The sequence below is a fragment of the Oryx dammah genome, unplaced genomic scaffold, assembly GCF_014754425.2.
Source record: "Oryx dammah isolate SB20612 unplaced genomic scaffold, SCBI_Odam_1.1 HiC_scaffold_8, whole genome shotgun sequence".
In the NCBI taxonomy this organism is placed as follows: domain Eukaryota; kingdom Metazoa; phylum Chordata; class Mammalia; order Artiodactyla; family Bovidae; genus Oryx; species Oryx dammah.
This window is the reverse complement of record NW_024070192.1, coordinates 48,603,840-48,620,829: the sequence shown is the minus strand read 5'-3', so window position 1 is coordinate 48,620,829 and position 16,990 is coordinate 48,603,840. Positions and strand designations below refer to the sequence as shown.

The 16,990-nt window shown below is 42.7% G+C and overlaps 1 protein-coding gene across 2 annotated transcripts in view; it reads right to left on the bottom strand.

The window, feature by feature from the left end:
* Positions 1-16,990, bottom strand: part of ACACA (acetyl-CoA carboxylase alpha) — a 242,720-nt gene that overhangs the window by 55,526 nt on the left and 170,204 nt on the right. For both annotated transcript variants that reach the window (XM_040244115.1, XM_040244114.1), the window contains exons 41-44: positions 16,420-16,689; positions 11,495-11,592; positions 7,389-7,509; positions 6,379-6,489 (exon numbers count right to left, since the gene is read on the bottom strand). In XM_040244115.1, coding sequence (XP_040100049.1) covers positions 6,379-6,489; positions 7,389-7,509; positions 11,495-11,592; positions 16,420-16,689 — 600 coding nt within the window. The remainder of the gene's footprint in view (positions 1-6,378; positions 6,490-7,388; positions 7,510-11,494; positions 11,593-16,419; positions 16,690-16,990) is intronic.

The window sequence follows — 16,990 nt, the reverse complement described above, 5'->3', positions numbered from 1 at the left end:
CGATTACCTCCGCGCACTCATGGCGTCAAACAGACCTGGTACAGTTTCCTACCAGACCCGAGGAACACTGGATGAGAAACTAAACAACCCCCCAGATGCGGTCAGGTGTGCCCCTATTTTACGTGTGCGCAGGGGGAAAGGCTTGAAAACCAAGGGGATGGGCCACCTTTTCTGAGAGCTCATTCCTCATGCTAAAGAGAGGCTGACTCCGAGAGGAAGCTCACATGCCCTCTTTAGAAAGGAGACTGATCCCATCTGGAGCTTTGGAGAACAGGGCCTGTCTGTTGTGAAAATAGGTAGTTAGGGACTTTTAAAAATGCAAATTGCTGGACTGATCCTTACAGTGATTATGGGCTATTGTAGCAACAAGTCCTTGGGGACCTGCGCAGACAGATGACTGACACATATACTACCCTATCAGGACCGGACACGGTGCCTCTGGTGTTAATGGCTTTCCAAAGTGTGTGATTGTCTTTAGATAACATCTATGGGGAAAGTCAATATGTGGATGTACTGCCACAGTGAGGACTGACATCTAACATTTTCTTAAAGGAATCTTTGCCTTCCAAGGGTCAGAAAGTAGAGAGAATGTTGTGTTTGTATTTCACTTCCATGTCTTAGATAAAGAGCTGCACTGAGACAGGCCCCTAAATGCATCTTAGGGAAGATGACAACAGTACCAGTGGATTACCTGTATTAACTCATTTAATCCTCACAAGAGCCTGTTACAAGCCTTGTTTTACAGTTAACACAACTGTGACCTGGAAGGGTTAAGTACATTGTTCAAGGTCACTCCACTCACAGTTGGCAGAGCCTGGATTCAAACCTGGCCAGTCTATTTCTTTTATTTATTTTTTGGTTTCACCATGAGGCTTGTGGGATCTTAGTTCTCTGACCAGGGATGGAACCCCTACTCCCTGCATTGGGAGCTCTGAGCCTTAACCACTGGACCTCCAGGGAAGTCCCCAGTCTGCCTCTTTAAGTTATGTGACAGTTACAAGGCAGCCAGAGCTGAAGAACCATCCCTTCCTTTCTCGAGCCCCAATGGCTGACTCTCGCATTTTGCATCAGTGTCATGGGCAAGGATGGAGAATGCACAGTGCAGGCTCCCGGTGCTACAAGCTCCTGGGAGGAGCTCTGATACTGTACCCCAAAGAGTCACATTTCATGTTGTACTGACACACAAATATATGTATTTGGAAACTGAGATCCAGTGAGGGCCTGATACCAAGTTTCAAAAGCAAGATTAGCAGAATTAGCCCCCCTACAGGCCTAACACATAGCCCTAGCCACACTCACCATATAATTTATTTTTTCTTGGCAGATTCAGTGGTACTAGGGACCTGTTCTCTCTAAAGGGAATGAGATTATTGGATATTTTCCCCTCCTTAATGCAGAAGTTTTAAAATGCTTTAGCATAAGAAAATCATACATCACCTCTTGAATGAATCTATCAGACCACTGGCAGATGCCTTACCTCCAGAGACAGTTACTGTCCAGAGGACAAGTCATAAACTGCAATTCTGATTTCTTGGTATAGAAAGAGAGCTTTTACCACATCTAGGCAGTGGACTGAGAACTGGCAGGCTCTCGTCTATATCCCTTATATTTCTAGGTCCTCCCAGCCTACCGACCACCTGACGTCACAGTAAACACAGAGCTGAGCAAAGAGTGGAAGGAGAGGAGTGGATCTGAAAGTCACTGCAAACGTCCAATGTCGCCTTGACTTAGGAGTTTATGACTCTACAAATTGTCACACCCCATTAAGGGTCTTTTTTTCCAGTTTCCCAAGCACACAAGCTGCTGTCTTTGCCAAGCCAGCCTGACTCCCTTCTGGCAGGTAGTCTTTCACGTCCATCAAGTCCGTCCTTACCACTCAGTGAGGTATTTTGAAGGATCTGCCCACCCACCGCCTACTGTTTGAAGAACTGGGAACCCATGATCCACTACCTTGAGTGACATGAAAGAGCAGGCCCTTAGGAGCTTCTCTTACTAATGTTATCACTCTCATGACATTTGGACAAAAAGTAAAATGACCACTGGGACGTCCCTGATGGTCTAGTGGCTGAGAGTCCGCCTGCCAATGCAGGGAATACAGGTTCAATCCCTGGTCCAGGAAGATCCCATATGCCGAGGAGTAACGAAGCCACAACTACCGAACCCATGCACTGCAAAAACTGAAGCCCTCTTGCCTAGAGCCAGTGCTCTGCAACAAGAGAAGCCACCACAATGAGAAGCTCAAGCCCCACGACGAAGAGTAGCCCCTGTTTGCTGCAACTAGAGAAGGCCCACACAGCAGTGAAGACCCAGTGCAGCTCAAAGTAAAATAAATAATATAAAAAAAAATAAAACGATCACGCTACTTTCTCTTCTCAGGCCTTGTGGACACAGAGCCCAGGGAACTGAGCGCACCTTAAATGAAACTCTGGGACGCGGAGGTTCATGTTCTGCTGCTAGTTCTAGTCTCTGTCGGTGGAACGAACAGACAAAGGTATTCTTCTACCTTCTGCTGTTTCTGTCTTCCCATCTGTAAAATGGCCCCCATGCCACCGGCCCACCCAGAAAGTAACAAGGAGCCACACGGATATTCTTAAGTTTCAAATAAAGTTATCCAGGCTGCCCCTATCACCCGCCCATCGCCTTGAGGTCAAATGTCAACTCTGTTTCTGCCACGCTTAAGAAGACTGGATCCTGTATCTCTCCTCATCTGTGTAATATTCTGAATATTTCACACATAACTATAGGCAGCAAAGAACAAGGCATTCAAGGAACGAGGATGTACAAACACTCAGATGACAAGGACAGGGGATCAAAGTACACATGCGGGGAGCACTCTCTGGTTTTGGAAGACAGAATGGCAGAGGGCGGAGTCCCTAGAAAAGATGTGTAAGTGAACAGTGAAATCTCTGAAAGGAAGAGACAGGAAACCGTGCAGATGGTCATGTTTTATGTGCAGGTGACCACTGCCAGCTACAAAAAGAAATCCTTTAAAGGTAAGAGACTTTGGAAGAGAGAGGTAGGAAGGGCTAAACTAATTAAAACCGGGTTGGCTAACGACGGGCACCACCACGTGGGTGCTGAGACGGAGTGCAGCCATAAAAGCTTGATGCAGACACGCAGTGTATTAAGTTGGGAATGTGTGTCTTTCCAGCTTCATTTCTATTAAAGGAACGAACAATTTACATGTGGCTGCCTTACAGAAGTGTGATATGTAGAGTGTCAACCCTTTCTCTTCACACCCAACTGTGTGCAGTCAAAGCAGAGATGGGGTGGAGGGGGGCGGGGAGGGGGAGGAGAAGAGCGGGGAGAAAGAAAGTTTTTAAAAAAATCTCTGCCTCAGCAAAAGTTTTCATTAAAATTTTAGACAAATGATCCCTGTGTCCTTCTCCCTTGCTGCCTGGGGCTCCATGCTATTTCTATGCAAATAACAACCTCGTGGTTTATATCTTATTATTTCCACTGGAGCTGCAGCGACATGACCTGAGACGTGTAAGAGGTGGAGGGGGGTGGTGGTGGTAGGGAGGTGGAGTTAGAAAGGAGAGAGAAAGAGAGAAGAGAAGAGAGAGAGATGAAGTGGGTGTTCACTCAAGTGTGAAAAAAATACTGTCAGGAGTGCGCATCAAGAACAAAAAAAAAATCGCAGGGATAACGTGTTTATTTCAGTACCACCCCCACCCCCCCACCCCCCCCTGCAATCCAGCACCTTTTAAAATTCATTGGGCATCGGGCGATCATGCACAATCCATCTGCTTTCACTTTATCATTTGCATTTCATGCCTCCTGGCTTTTGATGTGCTGATACTTTGATGCAGTCAGGAGACGCGCATTATCATTATTTCAATTTTCAAAGGGGTCAACGGGATCGGCACTTGCACACACAGATTTTTTTTTCCCTACAACCTCTGCATGCCCCTCCTCCCTTCTGACTCATTGCCCTAATGTTTAACATAAAGGATGAAGACTCAGAAAGGTAGGGGTCAAATGTTTACAGTCTAAAGGCTTGCGTCCACCACATACATTTACACAGGTACACACATATGACAGGGTAGATGGTCAGGGCTTGGGGAGGCTCCGCGGGGCTTCAGACACACACAAAGACTTTCTCACACATGGAGGCTCAGGGAAGCACACACACACAGAGGGATCCAGACACAAAGACACAGAGACTAGCGCTCGGGCAGGAAGAGACACGCACTCAAAGTGACCTGGACACACGCCCAGTGGATGCGAGACACAGACTCCTATAGAAGAAAAGGCAGGCGTGGAGAGCGATAGCGGCGTGCACAAAGACAGGATGTGCACAAGCAGGAAGGCGGAGGAGGCAGCCGGAGTATGTGGCCCCTGTCTAGGCCCCTTCTTCATATCTGAGAGGCACAGGGGCAGACAGGACATTTTAATGAACTTGCATGAAATCGGGGGTCTGCCAGCTCCATGTAAGAGGATAGAGAAGCAGTCAGGGCAGGGTTAGGTAACCCCTATAACTGATCACTCCCTTCAGCTACAAATGATCATATTCTTCTGGAAACGAGCATTGTAGGGTAAGTCACAGCTGCAGCTTCACTGTCTCTTCCCTACAACTAGACTTCTTCTTTAACCAGCAGCCCTGAAGGCTAAGAGGAAGATGAATATAATGAATTTGATCACAGCAATTCAACCAGATTTTAAGAAAAACAAAACAAAATCCCTAATGCTTTCTTTGTAGCAAGACTGAAATTCAACTACCAAGCTTTCAGGAAAAAACAAACAAACCCCCAGCAGCAGTGACAATAACACAGTAACAGTGACAACATCTTTGCCTTCTGGAATAGTCTTTCGCTTTCAGGGAAAAAATAAGAAACTCAGTGTGACGAGACACTTCAGAAATTAGCTCTTTGCTCAGGTAGAGGAACATTATAGAAATGTAGGTGTCTTTGTTACACTGGATCCTCACAGATAATGGTATGTACAGTTCTCTTCAGCAGGCATCAAGATCTCATTCTAAGAAAAAGGATCCAAAAGAACAACTTTTTTTTAAAAACCTAAGACTCTCAGCCAGTTTCATTCAGAGCGATAATCTCCCTCAGTAGAGGCAGTTCACAATCTTTATTTCCAGGCTGCTCTCTCAAGAAAGAGCAGGACATCCAAGCTGGCCTCTGTGCGCACCGCTCTGCTTTCCTTGGAGAGAAAGACAAACCCAGAGAAGGATACAGAGTTCACGTGGGTGCAGAGAGCAAGCTTATCACCTCACACCATTCTCATTTCTGGCGTCCCCCAAAGTTAACTGGACTGATGGCAGTGTCAGCTTATTCTAAATGGGGATGGTAGGCTGGGACACTGAATTCCAATCCTTCTACTTGAAGGATTTAATACAAGGCTGGATTAAAAAAAAAAAAAAGTTTGTGCAAGTCTAATAAACAACTAACTTAGCACACGTGTAATTCCGCAAGTTCGATCCCCAAACCATGTTAAGAGAGAGGAAAAGGTGACTGGAGGTGCAGCACAGGCCAATGCTTTGTGCCAAGTTCCAGGTGCTTTTACCTCTGTTTCCTCATTTGAAGGTGGAAATTACTACTCATCTTTGGCAGATAGAGAAAGATGAGAGGTTATGTGAGTTGTATGAGGTCAGCCAGCCAGCCTTAGACTATTACATATTCTTAGCTTTGGAGAGAAAATAATTTTCCTATGCCTGCAAAGAAGGGGGAACTACATGGTCCTTTGTATATGCAGGTATTCTTAGGTACTGAGGTCACTGTAAGAGTGAAAGCTATATATATTTTTTCCCCTCTCTGGAAAAGCCACTATGAACTTGGATTGAACAGGCACAAGCATCTCTTTGGAAGGGAAAGTAAACGTCCATGTCACACTCTTTTCTTAGCAATCCATCCATGCATCCATCCGCCCACTTCCCATTCAACATTTACCAAGTACTTCCTTACCTATAAGGGATCATGTCTTAAGTGCTCCTCTTCAGAGGTGCTTTCACAACTTCTCAAAACATTAAAACCTGATACCCTTGCCATGTTCAGAGGATGTTTCATAGGTATAAATCTCACATTGCTTGCTCACAGATGAGAAAAAGGGAGGGAGGGCAGAACAGATGCAGTCAATCTGATCTTTCTAGAAAGACATCAGAATGTAAACTCTTTCCAGCAGGAGTTATATATGGTTTGTTTATTAACATATCCACAGGGCTTGGGATAGTGTCAGGCACACAGTAGGTACTCATAACACTCATTATGTCAAATAAATGAATAGGCAGAGAAGACAGAGAGAGGAAAAGAGAGAGACTGAGGAAGGCATGGGCTGAATATCTTCCCCCACCAATCAAGACCTATAATTAAGAATTCACAACAGTCTTTGAAAAGCTTCACACACTTCTCCCAAACCCTAGAAACTTACTTTGTTGAGGGCCCCAGCTCCTGTCAGGATTAAGTGAGAATTTTCGACCTGGATGGTTCTCTGTCCCAGTCGGACGAGGTAAGCCCCAATCCCAATGGCCCTGCACGTAACCTTAAAAAAAGAATAAACTCAATGCGTCACATATTTATGTTCCCTCCCAAGCTGTAAGAATTAAGCTATAGGTATACAAAAAATTCACATGAACAGAAGCTAGGATTTTTTTTTTTTTTTTAGGAAATCTGTTTGGTTAAATGACAATACAAAAACACAATTTCCTGGTTAAAGCCAAGAAGGTACAGAATTCATTCAATGATTCAAGTAACAGTTAAAGGGTCTCAGACCCTTTACTTCTCTTACACTTTTGCCTGTTCCACAGACATGTGGCATCCACACCAGAGGTATGAAAAAGGAAACTAGTTAAGAGGAAATGAAATTTAAGCTGTTAATACTGTGTAGAATATTTGAGAAATAACAAGTTAAACTAAAAGCTAACACAAGGTGCTAGTTTCATCTGGGGAATCCAATTATGTACATTACCCTATCGTCCTACTATTATGCACAATTAAAATCAAACTGCAGATTTACAATTTTAAAGCAATGCTCCTGGGACTTCCCTAGTGGCACAGAGATAGGAATGCGCCTGCCAGTGGAGGAGACACGGGTTCGATCCCTGGTCTGGGAAGATCCCACATGCCATGGGGCAACTAAGCCCGTGCTCCAGAGCCTGGGGAACTGCAAATACTGAAGTCTGCACACCCTCGAGCCCGTGGGTCCACAACGAGAGAAGCCACCTCAATGAGAATCCTGCACTGCAATTAGAGAGTAGCTCCCACTCTCTGCAAGTAGAGAAAAGCACGCTCAGCCACAAAGACCCAGCACAGCCAATAAATCAATTTTTTTTTTTTTTTAAAGAAATGCTCTCATTTGAGGCTGAACAGCAGTGACGGTGGCAAAAGCAAATCCTAGTCACAGCCAGCTCTCCAAAAATCTCACACTCGGCCATGATTTACCAGGCTGATCGTGATGATCTCATCGTAGGCCAAAGAGGATTCCCCAGCAATCATTCCAGACCCTCGAAGGTTCTCTGCTCCAAGTCCTTCCTCCTTCCCAATAATGTCAGTTATCTTGTACCTGGTGGACAGAGTCATGCCAAATTAGACAGGTTAAACACAGTAACAACGATCCATTAAGAGAATAACCACCATTAATAGGCTGTTAAAAGCATACTGAACTCTTATATTTAACACCAGAGCTCTGTACATTTTTTATACTCGTCATTCATATATCTTTCCTTCTTAGCTTGGTGCCTATTTTGCCTGGAAGCAACATGGTATAGCGGAAAGAGCAAAATCTGGAACTAAGCAGATGTTTAAATCCCTGCTCTGACACACACAGCAGCGCAGCTCTAGGGATAAGGTAACTTGTGTAAGGTGGGAATTAGAGTGTATCCACTTCTGAGAGTTGAGCTGAGAGTTAAATTAAGCAGCAATGAGAGGGTTTGACTCATAGATGGCGCTCCAGTGTCAGAAGACCTCTTACTTTCTAGGACATGTCTCTCTACAGTAAGCCACAGACATTAAATCAAACATTTTAGACGAATGTTACCTAGGAATTAAAAAAAAAAAAACAACCCAGAGGCACAGTAAGAACAGCTTCTCAAGTTCCAAATCCTCTCTCTTTCCAAGACAAGGATGAAGGGAAGGTCAACACAGTGCATTCTATCCCTGCTCCTTGGCAAGTAACCAGTGTATTTAAGAGAGTTCCTGGCACAGTGCTCTGGAGGGGCAGGGGGACTATGTGTAAGCGTGAAATGCTGGGCGAAGTTGTCCAGAAAGCAGCCTGCAGATCTAAGGGGAGCCACTCATGGGTCTTCTCGGTGGGAGATTAGGAGTGATAGCTGATAATGCGAAATGGGAGATGGGGAATGCGGCTAATAAAGGAAAAATACAAAGTGGGACATAGAGATGGGCGTATGTTATTTATTGCTCCACGTGTACCCAGAAGGCTTGGCACTGGGCAGTTTTAGAAGCTGAAATAATAAATAAATATCCCATAGTGGCTCTTAAACTATTTTTTTTTTTTTGCCCCCATATTTCTCTGTTCCTTTACTTCCAGCCTTCCACCAATTCCTTTTCTTTGCTCTCACTGTTGTTCTGTGGCTTTGGGTTTCTGCTTCCCAGATTCCCAGTAATGCCTTCTCCCAGTTCTTCATTTGGCTCTGTATCTAGACTCTAAGATTTCAGACTTATGTTACAGGTCAAGTTAATCTGCTTTAATGGGTTAACATGCCACAGTAATTTGGTGGTGGAGGAGGGGGTGAAGTGTTCTTTTTATAAGGCCCACATGCCACAGAGTCACACATACCCATGGGCCCAGCCAGCCTTCCTTGCAAAGCAGATCTTTTCCCTCCTAAGGAGTGCATACTGCTTCAGAGGTGTTCATGATTTGTTAAGTGACATCTTTTCCTACTGCATTACATGAAAGAGAATAAAAAATTTCCCATTTTCTGCTCTATGATCTAAGTCTTCTACCTTTAAGACTATCATTCTTTAAAGTAGTACCAGGGACTTCCCTGGAGATCCAGTAGTTAAGACTCTGCACTTCAACTGCAAGAGCACAGGTTTGATCCCTGGTCAGGGAACTAGATTCTGCATGTCACATCACATGGCCAAAAAACAAAAAAGGTAGTACCACATTTTAATGTTACTTATAATAAAAACCTTTGTGTAACATGATTACAAAAGATTCATGTGTGTCATTTTTGATCCTCACAACAGTACAGTGTGATAAGGAATATCATCTCCATTATCATAGATAATAACAGCCGGGATCTGTGATTGCTTACATTGTGCTTAGTACTGTGCCAATAAGGGCTTCACATATATATAAGCTCACTTGATTCTTCTTACTACAGATGAGGAAACTGAAGCTCAGAGAAGAAAACTGACTTATTTTAACAAAAGCAATATACAAAAATCAAGTCTTCTGAGATACCAGTAACAAAGAGTTAAAAAATACAATGGCGGGGGTGGAGTGGGAATCCTGTTCAGAGTAGCAAGAAAAAAGTGCAAAACATTTAAAGCTATTTAAAAAACAGCAAAATCCCACCATACCTACACTGTACACCAAGACATCCTGGGATGGGTGCCACAGGGCACCCTCAGGGGCACTGAAGGACGTTTCAAAGTTTTGGGAGAAATACTGTGTGATATCTGATGGCTCCCAGGTGAACTACTAGTTTCAAGGAGTTCGTGGTTTAACACTAGGTAGTGCCACATTCCTTCTGACAATCGTTGCAAAGCTGGGTTTTCAGTTTTGAAGGTGGTGCGGGGTGGAGGGAGTTCTACACAAAAACCAATGCAGAACAAGATGTGAGGGTGGCGATGTCCAAGCTGACTCTAAGATTTGCAATGTCGTGCAGATGCAAATATCCCATAAGAAGTAACTGCAATTATTTAAGAATGAAATAAAAAAAAATTTTCAGCTATTATATATATTATACAGTTGACCCTTGAACAACAGCCAGAGTTAGGGGCATCCACCCTCAGTAGGTGAAAATTCAAGTACCACTTATAGTTGGTGCTCGATTATTAATACATGGTTCTTCCATGTCTATAAACAGATTCAATCAACCACAGACGGTATAGTACTGTTGCATTTACTGCTGAAAATGTCCATGTAGAAGTGGGCTCGAGAAATTCAAAACCATGTTGTTCACGGCATAAGTACTTTTGAAGCTCTCTGGGTCTGACTACTCAATAATCAGAAATACCAGCTATATCTTTTTGCCTAAAGCTGCTATGAAAAAATTATGGAGACAATATGGGTGCTGTGAACCAAAAAAGATTGAGACCTTCTGGCATAACCTGTGTGAAGAAAACTATAAAACTTCAAATATACACTTAAATAATTAGAAAAACACACCATATATCTAGTTGGGAAGAGTTAATATTATGAAGCACTCAGATCATCCTAATTTATAAACCCAATGCAACTTGGATCAAAATCATTATGGGAGGTTTTGGGGAATTTAAAAAAAATGAGCCTATATGTAATAAGACAAAAATAATTGATAAAATTTGGGGGGAAAATTAAGAATGTGAGGAACCCTGGCTCATTACAGCAGTTAAAACTGTGTGGCATTAGTCCAAGAATAGATAGAACAAAAAACAGAATATAAAGCCTGGTAATTGAGTTAAGATTATTATAAAAGTGAAGAAGGTATGAATTATTCAATAAATGATACTGGAGCAACTGATTAACATTCTGGAAAATACTTTCAGATAGATTATAAAACTGTTCAACTTCACTGGTTATCAAAAAATACCAGTTAAAATAACAATTGCTGTTTTCATCCTATTTTATTGACAGTAATCAATGTTGGCAAGGATGGAGAACAATTAAACAGCATGAACAAGCACCACATATACTGTTCGTGGGAATGCAGCTCTTGAGAAGACAATTTGAGATTGTTAAAAAAAAATTTTTTTTAATGGACACACTTTTTGACTACTAATTCTACTTTTAGAAATTAACACAAAGTAAATAACCAGAGATATTCCTCAAAGTTTACATAAAAGAATGATCAGTCCAGGGATATAGCAGTAAAAATTAGAATTGTCTGACTGTTCAAATATGATACATTCATTATAAAGATTTATATGAAGCCATTAAATATCACATTCTCAAATAATATTGTTAAGAATATAAAAAGTTCCCCCCAAAATAATTTTTAGTGGAAAGAATAAATTACAAAAGACCTTTTCTATTATGACCCCAATTATGTAGGAAAAAAGATGTATATACATATGACAGAAAGAATATATATTAATAACTGTGATCTCTTGCTAGGACTATAGCTGGTTTTTACTTTTTATTCATAATTGTTTGTATGTTCCAACTTTTCAAATGCATATAATAAACAATTTTAAAGCCTCAATGAATAATTTTGCCTTTTAGTTAGTAAGTGGTAGAGCGGAGATACCTAAGCCTCCTAGATTATGCAACAAGCAGTCTTCATTGCTCAGGGTCATGATCAACAGGACAGTGAGAAAAAAATGATCAAATTCTCCTTTCTTGAATCCATGGCCAAATTATTCTGATAGATAATACCTACCTGGATTCTCCTTCATCTTCCACATGTTCACAATGGACAGAGTTGAGAGCACTGACTCTCTTGTAATCTTGAGGGGTCAGATATAAATATTTGTATCCCTGTGGGAAGCACAAATAGTTTTTAACCCATTATTTGCCATCACCAAATGACCAGAAGACCCAGCAAAGCATATAAGATGCAATGGTTATAAGCTAGCTTTAAATCACCAAATCATGTCTTAAGAGTTACTGTCTCATAGAATACTAGCACAGAGAGTGCTCCTTTGAAAGATGAAGGTGTCTGTTTCTGTATCATTGTATCCTTGAAATTAGGTATCTTGCAGCTGCAACTTCCGGTACTGATACATTCCACTCATTTCCTTTTCATCAAGGTTAAGGGGTCATTCTCTAATCTTAAGTGATACCTCCATTAAAAATATCAACACAAAATTAAAGATTTGCATGAATTACTATTCATCATTTTCTCACAATGGTACCATCGTACCATCAAAATATAGATGGGTCAAGGATAATTGAAAGCATCGCAAAACTGGAGTATTCAGTCTTAAAATCAGATGTCTATGCTAATGATCAATAAACACTAAGCTTGAACCATTTGCTTTTTTAAATAAACATTTCATTTTTTAAATAAAAAAGCAAACAAATATTTGCTTTTTAAAATAATAGTCCCTAGGTACATTAAAAAATCATGCTAACATTTCTTAATTGGCTTTTTATACATACATATGCACACTCACATACAGAGTTATTTCACACATGTATTCACCTTAAGTGAATGAGTCACTCAGACCAAAAAACAAAAAAAAAAAGCTAGCAGAGAAAAACGCTTAGAGTACTATGAGAAACTATGTCCTCAGTTTAACTGAATTTGTCCCACAGTGAGCACAACATGAGAGAGACATGGATTTGAAGTTGCCGCCGAGTCTGCCTGACTCTCGCTGAGAAAGCAGGGAGTATCGGCAGTATGTCAGTCAGCCACATTTATCAGGCGTCTATCACATGGAAGGCACTGGTCAAGGCATGGGAAAAACAGGAAGGGACAAAGCAGGCAAAAGTTTCTGGTGTTACACAACTTATCTTCTAGTAGGAGATACAGAAAATACACAAAATAAGTAAGTTAAATATACAATGTTAATGGGAATAATGTTTGAGGGGGAAAAAGTAAAATAGAGGAAGGAGACAGGACAGCTGGGAGAGTCAACCTTCTAGAAGAACAGCCAGGGAAGGCTTTGCTGAAAATGTCATTTGAGCCAATACCTGAAGTGCTGTGGCAGTGAGACATGGGGGTATCTGGCGGAAAAGCACTCCAGGCAGAAGGAACCACAAGCGTGAAGGTGCCGAGTGTGCCCCACAGGCTCAAGACAGAGCGAGGAGGCTGGAGGAGCCTTGGTGAGGGAGGCGGCGGGAGCAGGCGAGGACAGGGCCACTGGAGGCCCGCCTGGGAGGGACTTGCTGGCAACTGCAGGGTTTCTGGGCCTCATGTGAGTTAGCTGGGAAGCCTTTAAAGGGTTTTAATCACAGGAAAGTCTGGAGTCACGATCTGATTTACATTTAACTGGATCATTCCACTCTTTCCTTTCCGTTTTTATTTTTGGTCGTGCTGGGTCTTCACTGCCACGCTGGCTTTTCTCCCGCTGAGGCAAGCAGGGGCTACTCTTCAGTTGCATGGTCTTCTCATTGCATGGCTTCTCTTGTTGTGGAGCAGGGGCTCTAGAGCACAGGTGCAATAGTCATGGTACATGGGCTGAGTTGCTCTGCCGCATGTGGGGTCTTCCCGGACCAGGGATTGAGCCTGTGTCTCCTGCATTGGCAGGCAGGTTCTTTACCACCGATCCACCAGGGAAGCCCTCCAACTTTCTGCTGAGAGTAGACTTTGGGTAGGGGGAGGGGCAAGGCCAGAAGCAGGAAGGTCCCTGACGGGGACCTGGCCCACGGAGCAGCAGCAGCAGCAGTCACAGGCGGTTGTGTTCTGGGTATATTTTGAAGGTCGGGACGCACACGTGAGTCACTGACAGAGAGGATGTGGGATGTGAGAAAGACAGGTCAAGCATAACTCTAAGATCTTAAACGGAATAGAGGTTTCATTTACTGAGCTAGAGAAGACTGTAGGAAGAACAAATGCAAGGAAGACGACTCGAAGCTGCCCCTGAGGCAGATGTGCAGATAGAGAGGTCCAGTCTGGACAGATGAATCTGACGCTCAGGGCTAGGATATCAATTCAGAAGTGTATCAGTTTACAGATGGAGTTTAAGTCTTGAGGACTCAGTGAGATGACCAAGGGTAGGTGAATCGAGAAAAGAGGAGAGGTCCAGGGACTGAGCCCTAAACATTTTTTTTCTTTCTACCTCACCTTCTGTAAAAGCTATCTTGCCAAAGCACCAGGTGAGGTAGCTCTGAGCCCCGATGGGTTGAGGCTGGGAGATCCTGGACTTGGTTCTGCTATAGCCTTTGTGACCTTGATATATGTCTCCATTCACATTTTAAAAAATAATTTGAAAAATCTGAGATAAAATTCACATTAACATAAAACCAGCCATCATACAGTATACAATTCAATAGTTTCTAGTATATTCAGATATAGTACAAGCACCACCACTATCTAATTCTAGGATATTTCTATCATCCCAAAAGAAACACTATTTAATAGTGAAAGTGAAAATCACTCAGTCATGTCCAACTCTTTGTGACCCCATGGAATTCTCCAGGCTGGAATACTGGAGTGGGTAGCCAGTCCCATCTCCAGGGGATCTTCCCAATGCAGGGATCAAACCCAGGTCTGCCACACTGGAGGCAGATTCTTTACCAGCTGAGCCACAAGGGAAGCCCAAGAATACTGCAGTGGGTAGCCTATCCCTTCTCCAGCGGATCTTCCCAACCCAGGAATTGAACCAGGGTCTCTGGCATTGCAGGCAGATTCTTTACCTGCCAGGGAAGCCCAACTACTTAAGAGTGGTCATCAACAATTCTCATATACTTTTGAAATGAATTTTACTGAAGCATAATTTACAGGCAACAAAATCAATCAGTTTTAAGTGTTGTAGTTTGATGAATTCTGACAAATGTATACACTTGTGCATATCTGCCATTACAATCAAAATAAAGAGTATTTCCATGATCCCTTGACACTCTTAAAGATGTAAAAGGCAGCAAAGGAAACTGAGAAAGAGTGGTTAGAATGGTAAAAAGGAGATTATGGGGTCCTGGAAACTAAGAGAAGAAAGCATTTCAAGGATGAAGGCCTAACCAACTGTATGGAATGCTGCTGAAACATCACATAAGTGAGATTCATAACAGAGTTTAATAGGGAATCAATGGCAACCTTGACATAAGCAGCTCCAGTGGAACGGTGTGGGTGCAGGAGAAATAGAGATGGGTTCCAGAGGGGATGGGAGGGAGAAGCATATCTGGAAACAGCAAGAACAAAAACTCTTTTTAAGAAGTCTTGCTGTAGAGTTCCTCCGGTGGCTCAGTAGTAAGGAATCCACATGCCAATGCAGGACACGCCAGTTTGATCCCTGATCCAGGAAGATTCCACGTGATAAGCGCGACAAGTAAGCTGGTGAGCCACAACTAGTGAGCCCACACACTGCAACTACTGAACTCCATGTACTCTAGAGCACGTGCTCTGCAACAAGAGAAGCCATCACAATGGCCTTGCACGGTAATGGGGAGTTGCCCCCACTTGCCACAACTAGAGAAAGCTAGAACGCAGGCCAGCACAGCCAGAAAGACAAAAGACAAATAAATCTTGAAAAGAAGTCTTGTTATCAGTTCAGTTCAGTCGCTCAGTTGTGTCTGACTCTTTGCAACCCCATGAATCGCAGCATGCCAGGCCTCCCTGTCCATCACCAACTCCTGGAGTCCACCCAAACTCATGTCCATCGAGGCTTTCTTATCTCTTCTTGCTATTCTTTGGAACTCTGCATTCAGATGCTTATATCTTTCCTTTTCTCCTTGGCTTTTTGCTTCTCTTCTTTTCACAGCTATTTGTAAGGCCTCCCCAGACAGCCATTTTGCTTTTTTGCAATTCTTTTCCATGGGGATGGTCTTGATCCCTGTCTCCTGTACAAGGTCACGAATCTCCGTCCATAGTTCATCAGGCACTCTATCTATCAGATCTAGTCCCTTAAATCTATTTCTCACTTCCACTGTATAATCATAAGGAATTTGATTTAGGTCATCCCTGAATGGTCTAGTGGTTTTCCCTACTTTCTTCAGTTTAAGTCTGAATTTGGCCATAAGGAGTTCATGATAAACGGAAGGAAAAAACAGCGTAGGGTAGGTGACTGGAGGGGTCAGTATCTATGTGCTAAAGACATAGACATGTGTCTTCTTCTAATAGAGAGGGAAAACATGACGATGCAAGAAAGAAGGGGGAGACGCTTTGATGTACATTCTTAAGCTGGCAAGAGGGGAAAGGACCAAACATAGTGGGATTGGCCTTAAATAGGGGGAGGGACTCTTCATCAAAGTGTCTCTCCAGGCTCTGTGGCACAAAGGAAAGAGAAACCATTAGCCATGTAAGAAGAAAGAAGAGTCTTCGGAGGACAGGCAGGTTTCAAGTAGAGCAAGAAGGTTGGAGAACAATCAGAGAAGCTGAGGATCTGAGAGATTTTGCTGATAACTGACCACATGTCTTAGAAGACAAGGTGGAATAATTTAATAACAAAATTAGTAATAATAATTTTCTGGCTTAACATGTCTCACATTAAATGCACACCTACTATTTCCATCTAGTGCAACCCAGGAAATGATGTTCTATTTCCAAGCTGGAGGAAAGACCAGGTGAACATATTGAGAGAGAATTTATTTACAGTGTAGTTACTAACTTTTGAACTTAAACCTCTACTTCTCTCCCACCTTTGTACGTACACACACACACACACACTCCCGTAATCGGAGGCATTATCTTCTCTTAATGTGTACCTTGTAAGGATCCTCAGGATCTACCCAGGCCACATGAAACATATGACGAATTTCCTCTGCCAGTCCAATTCTTGCTCCACTATTGGCTGCTACATAGATGCGTGGGATGCCCTCTGCCCTGGCAAGCTCAGAAGCTCTGAGAAACAGCAAATCCTCTTGGGGTCCAAAGGACCCAATTCGGTAAGTGATGTCATTGCCAATAACAATGATATCTCGGCCGTCTGGATATTCTGGACTTTTAAGGGTCATTTTCCAAGCTACCATGCCAATCTGCAAAGACATAAACAGACAAACAAATCAATACAAGCTTCTTACATGCAGAATTTTGTTCCAGACTCCTTGAAGATATCAGACTGAATGCAGACACAACCTTTGTGTAAAGATGTGCAATGCTAAAGAGCCAAGCTCCCTGTGGGAAACTAGAGCAAACATTCTGGCATACTTTTCTAAGATTATGTTGAGAACAGCTGGTTTACTATGTATGTATTTCACAGCTGTCTCAATTTCTTCTTTGGGTTTGCTCAAAAAAGATAGAAACACCAAAGTCTAAATGCACTCAGCATATGTATGG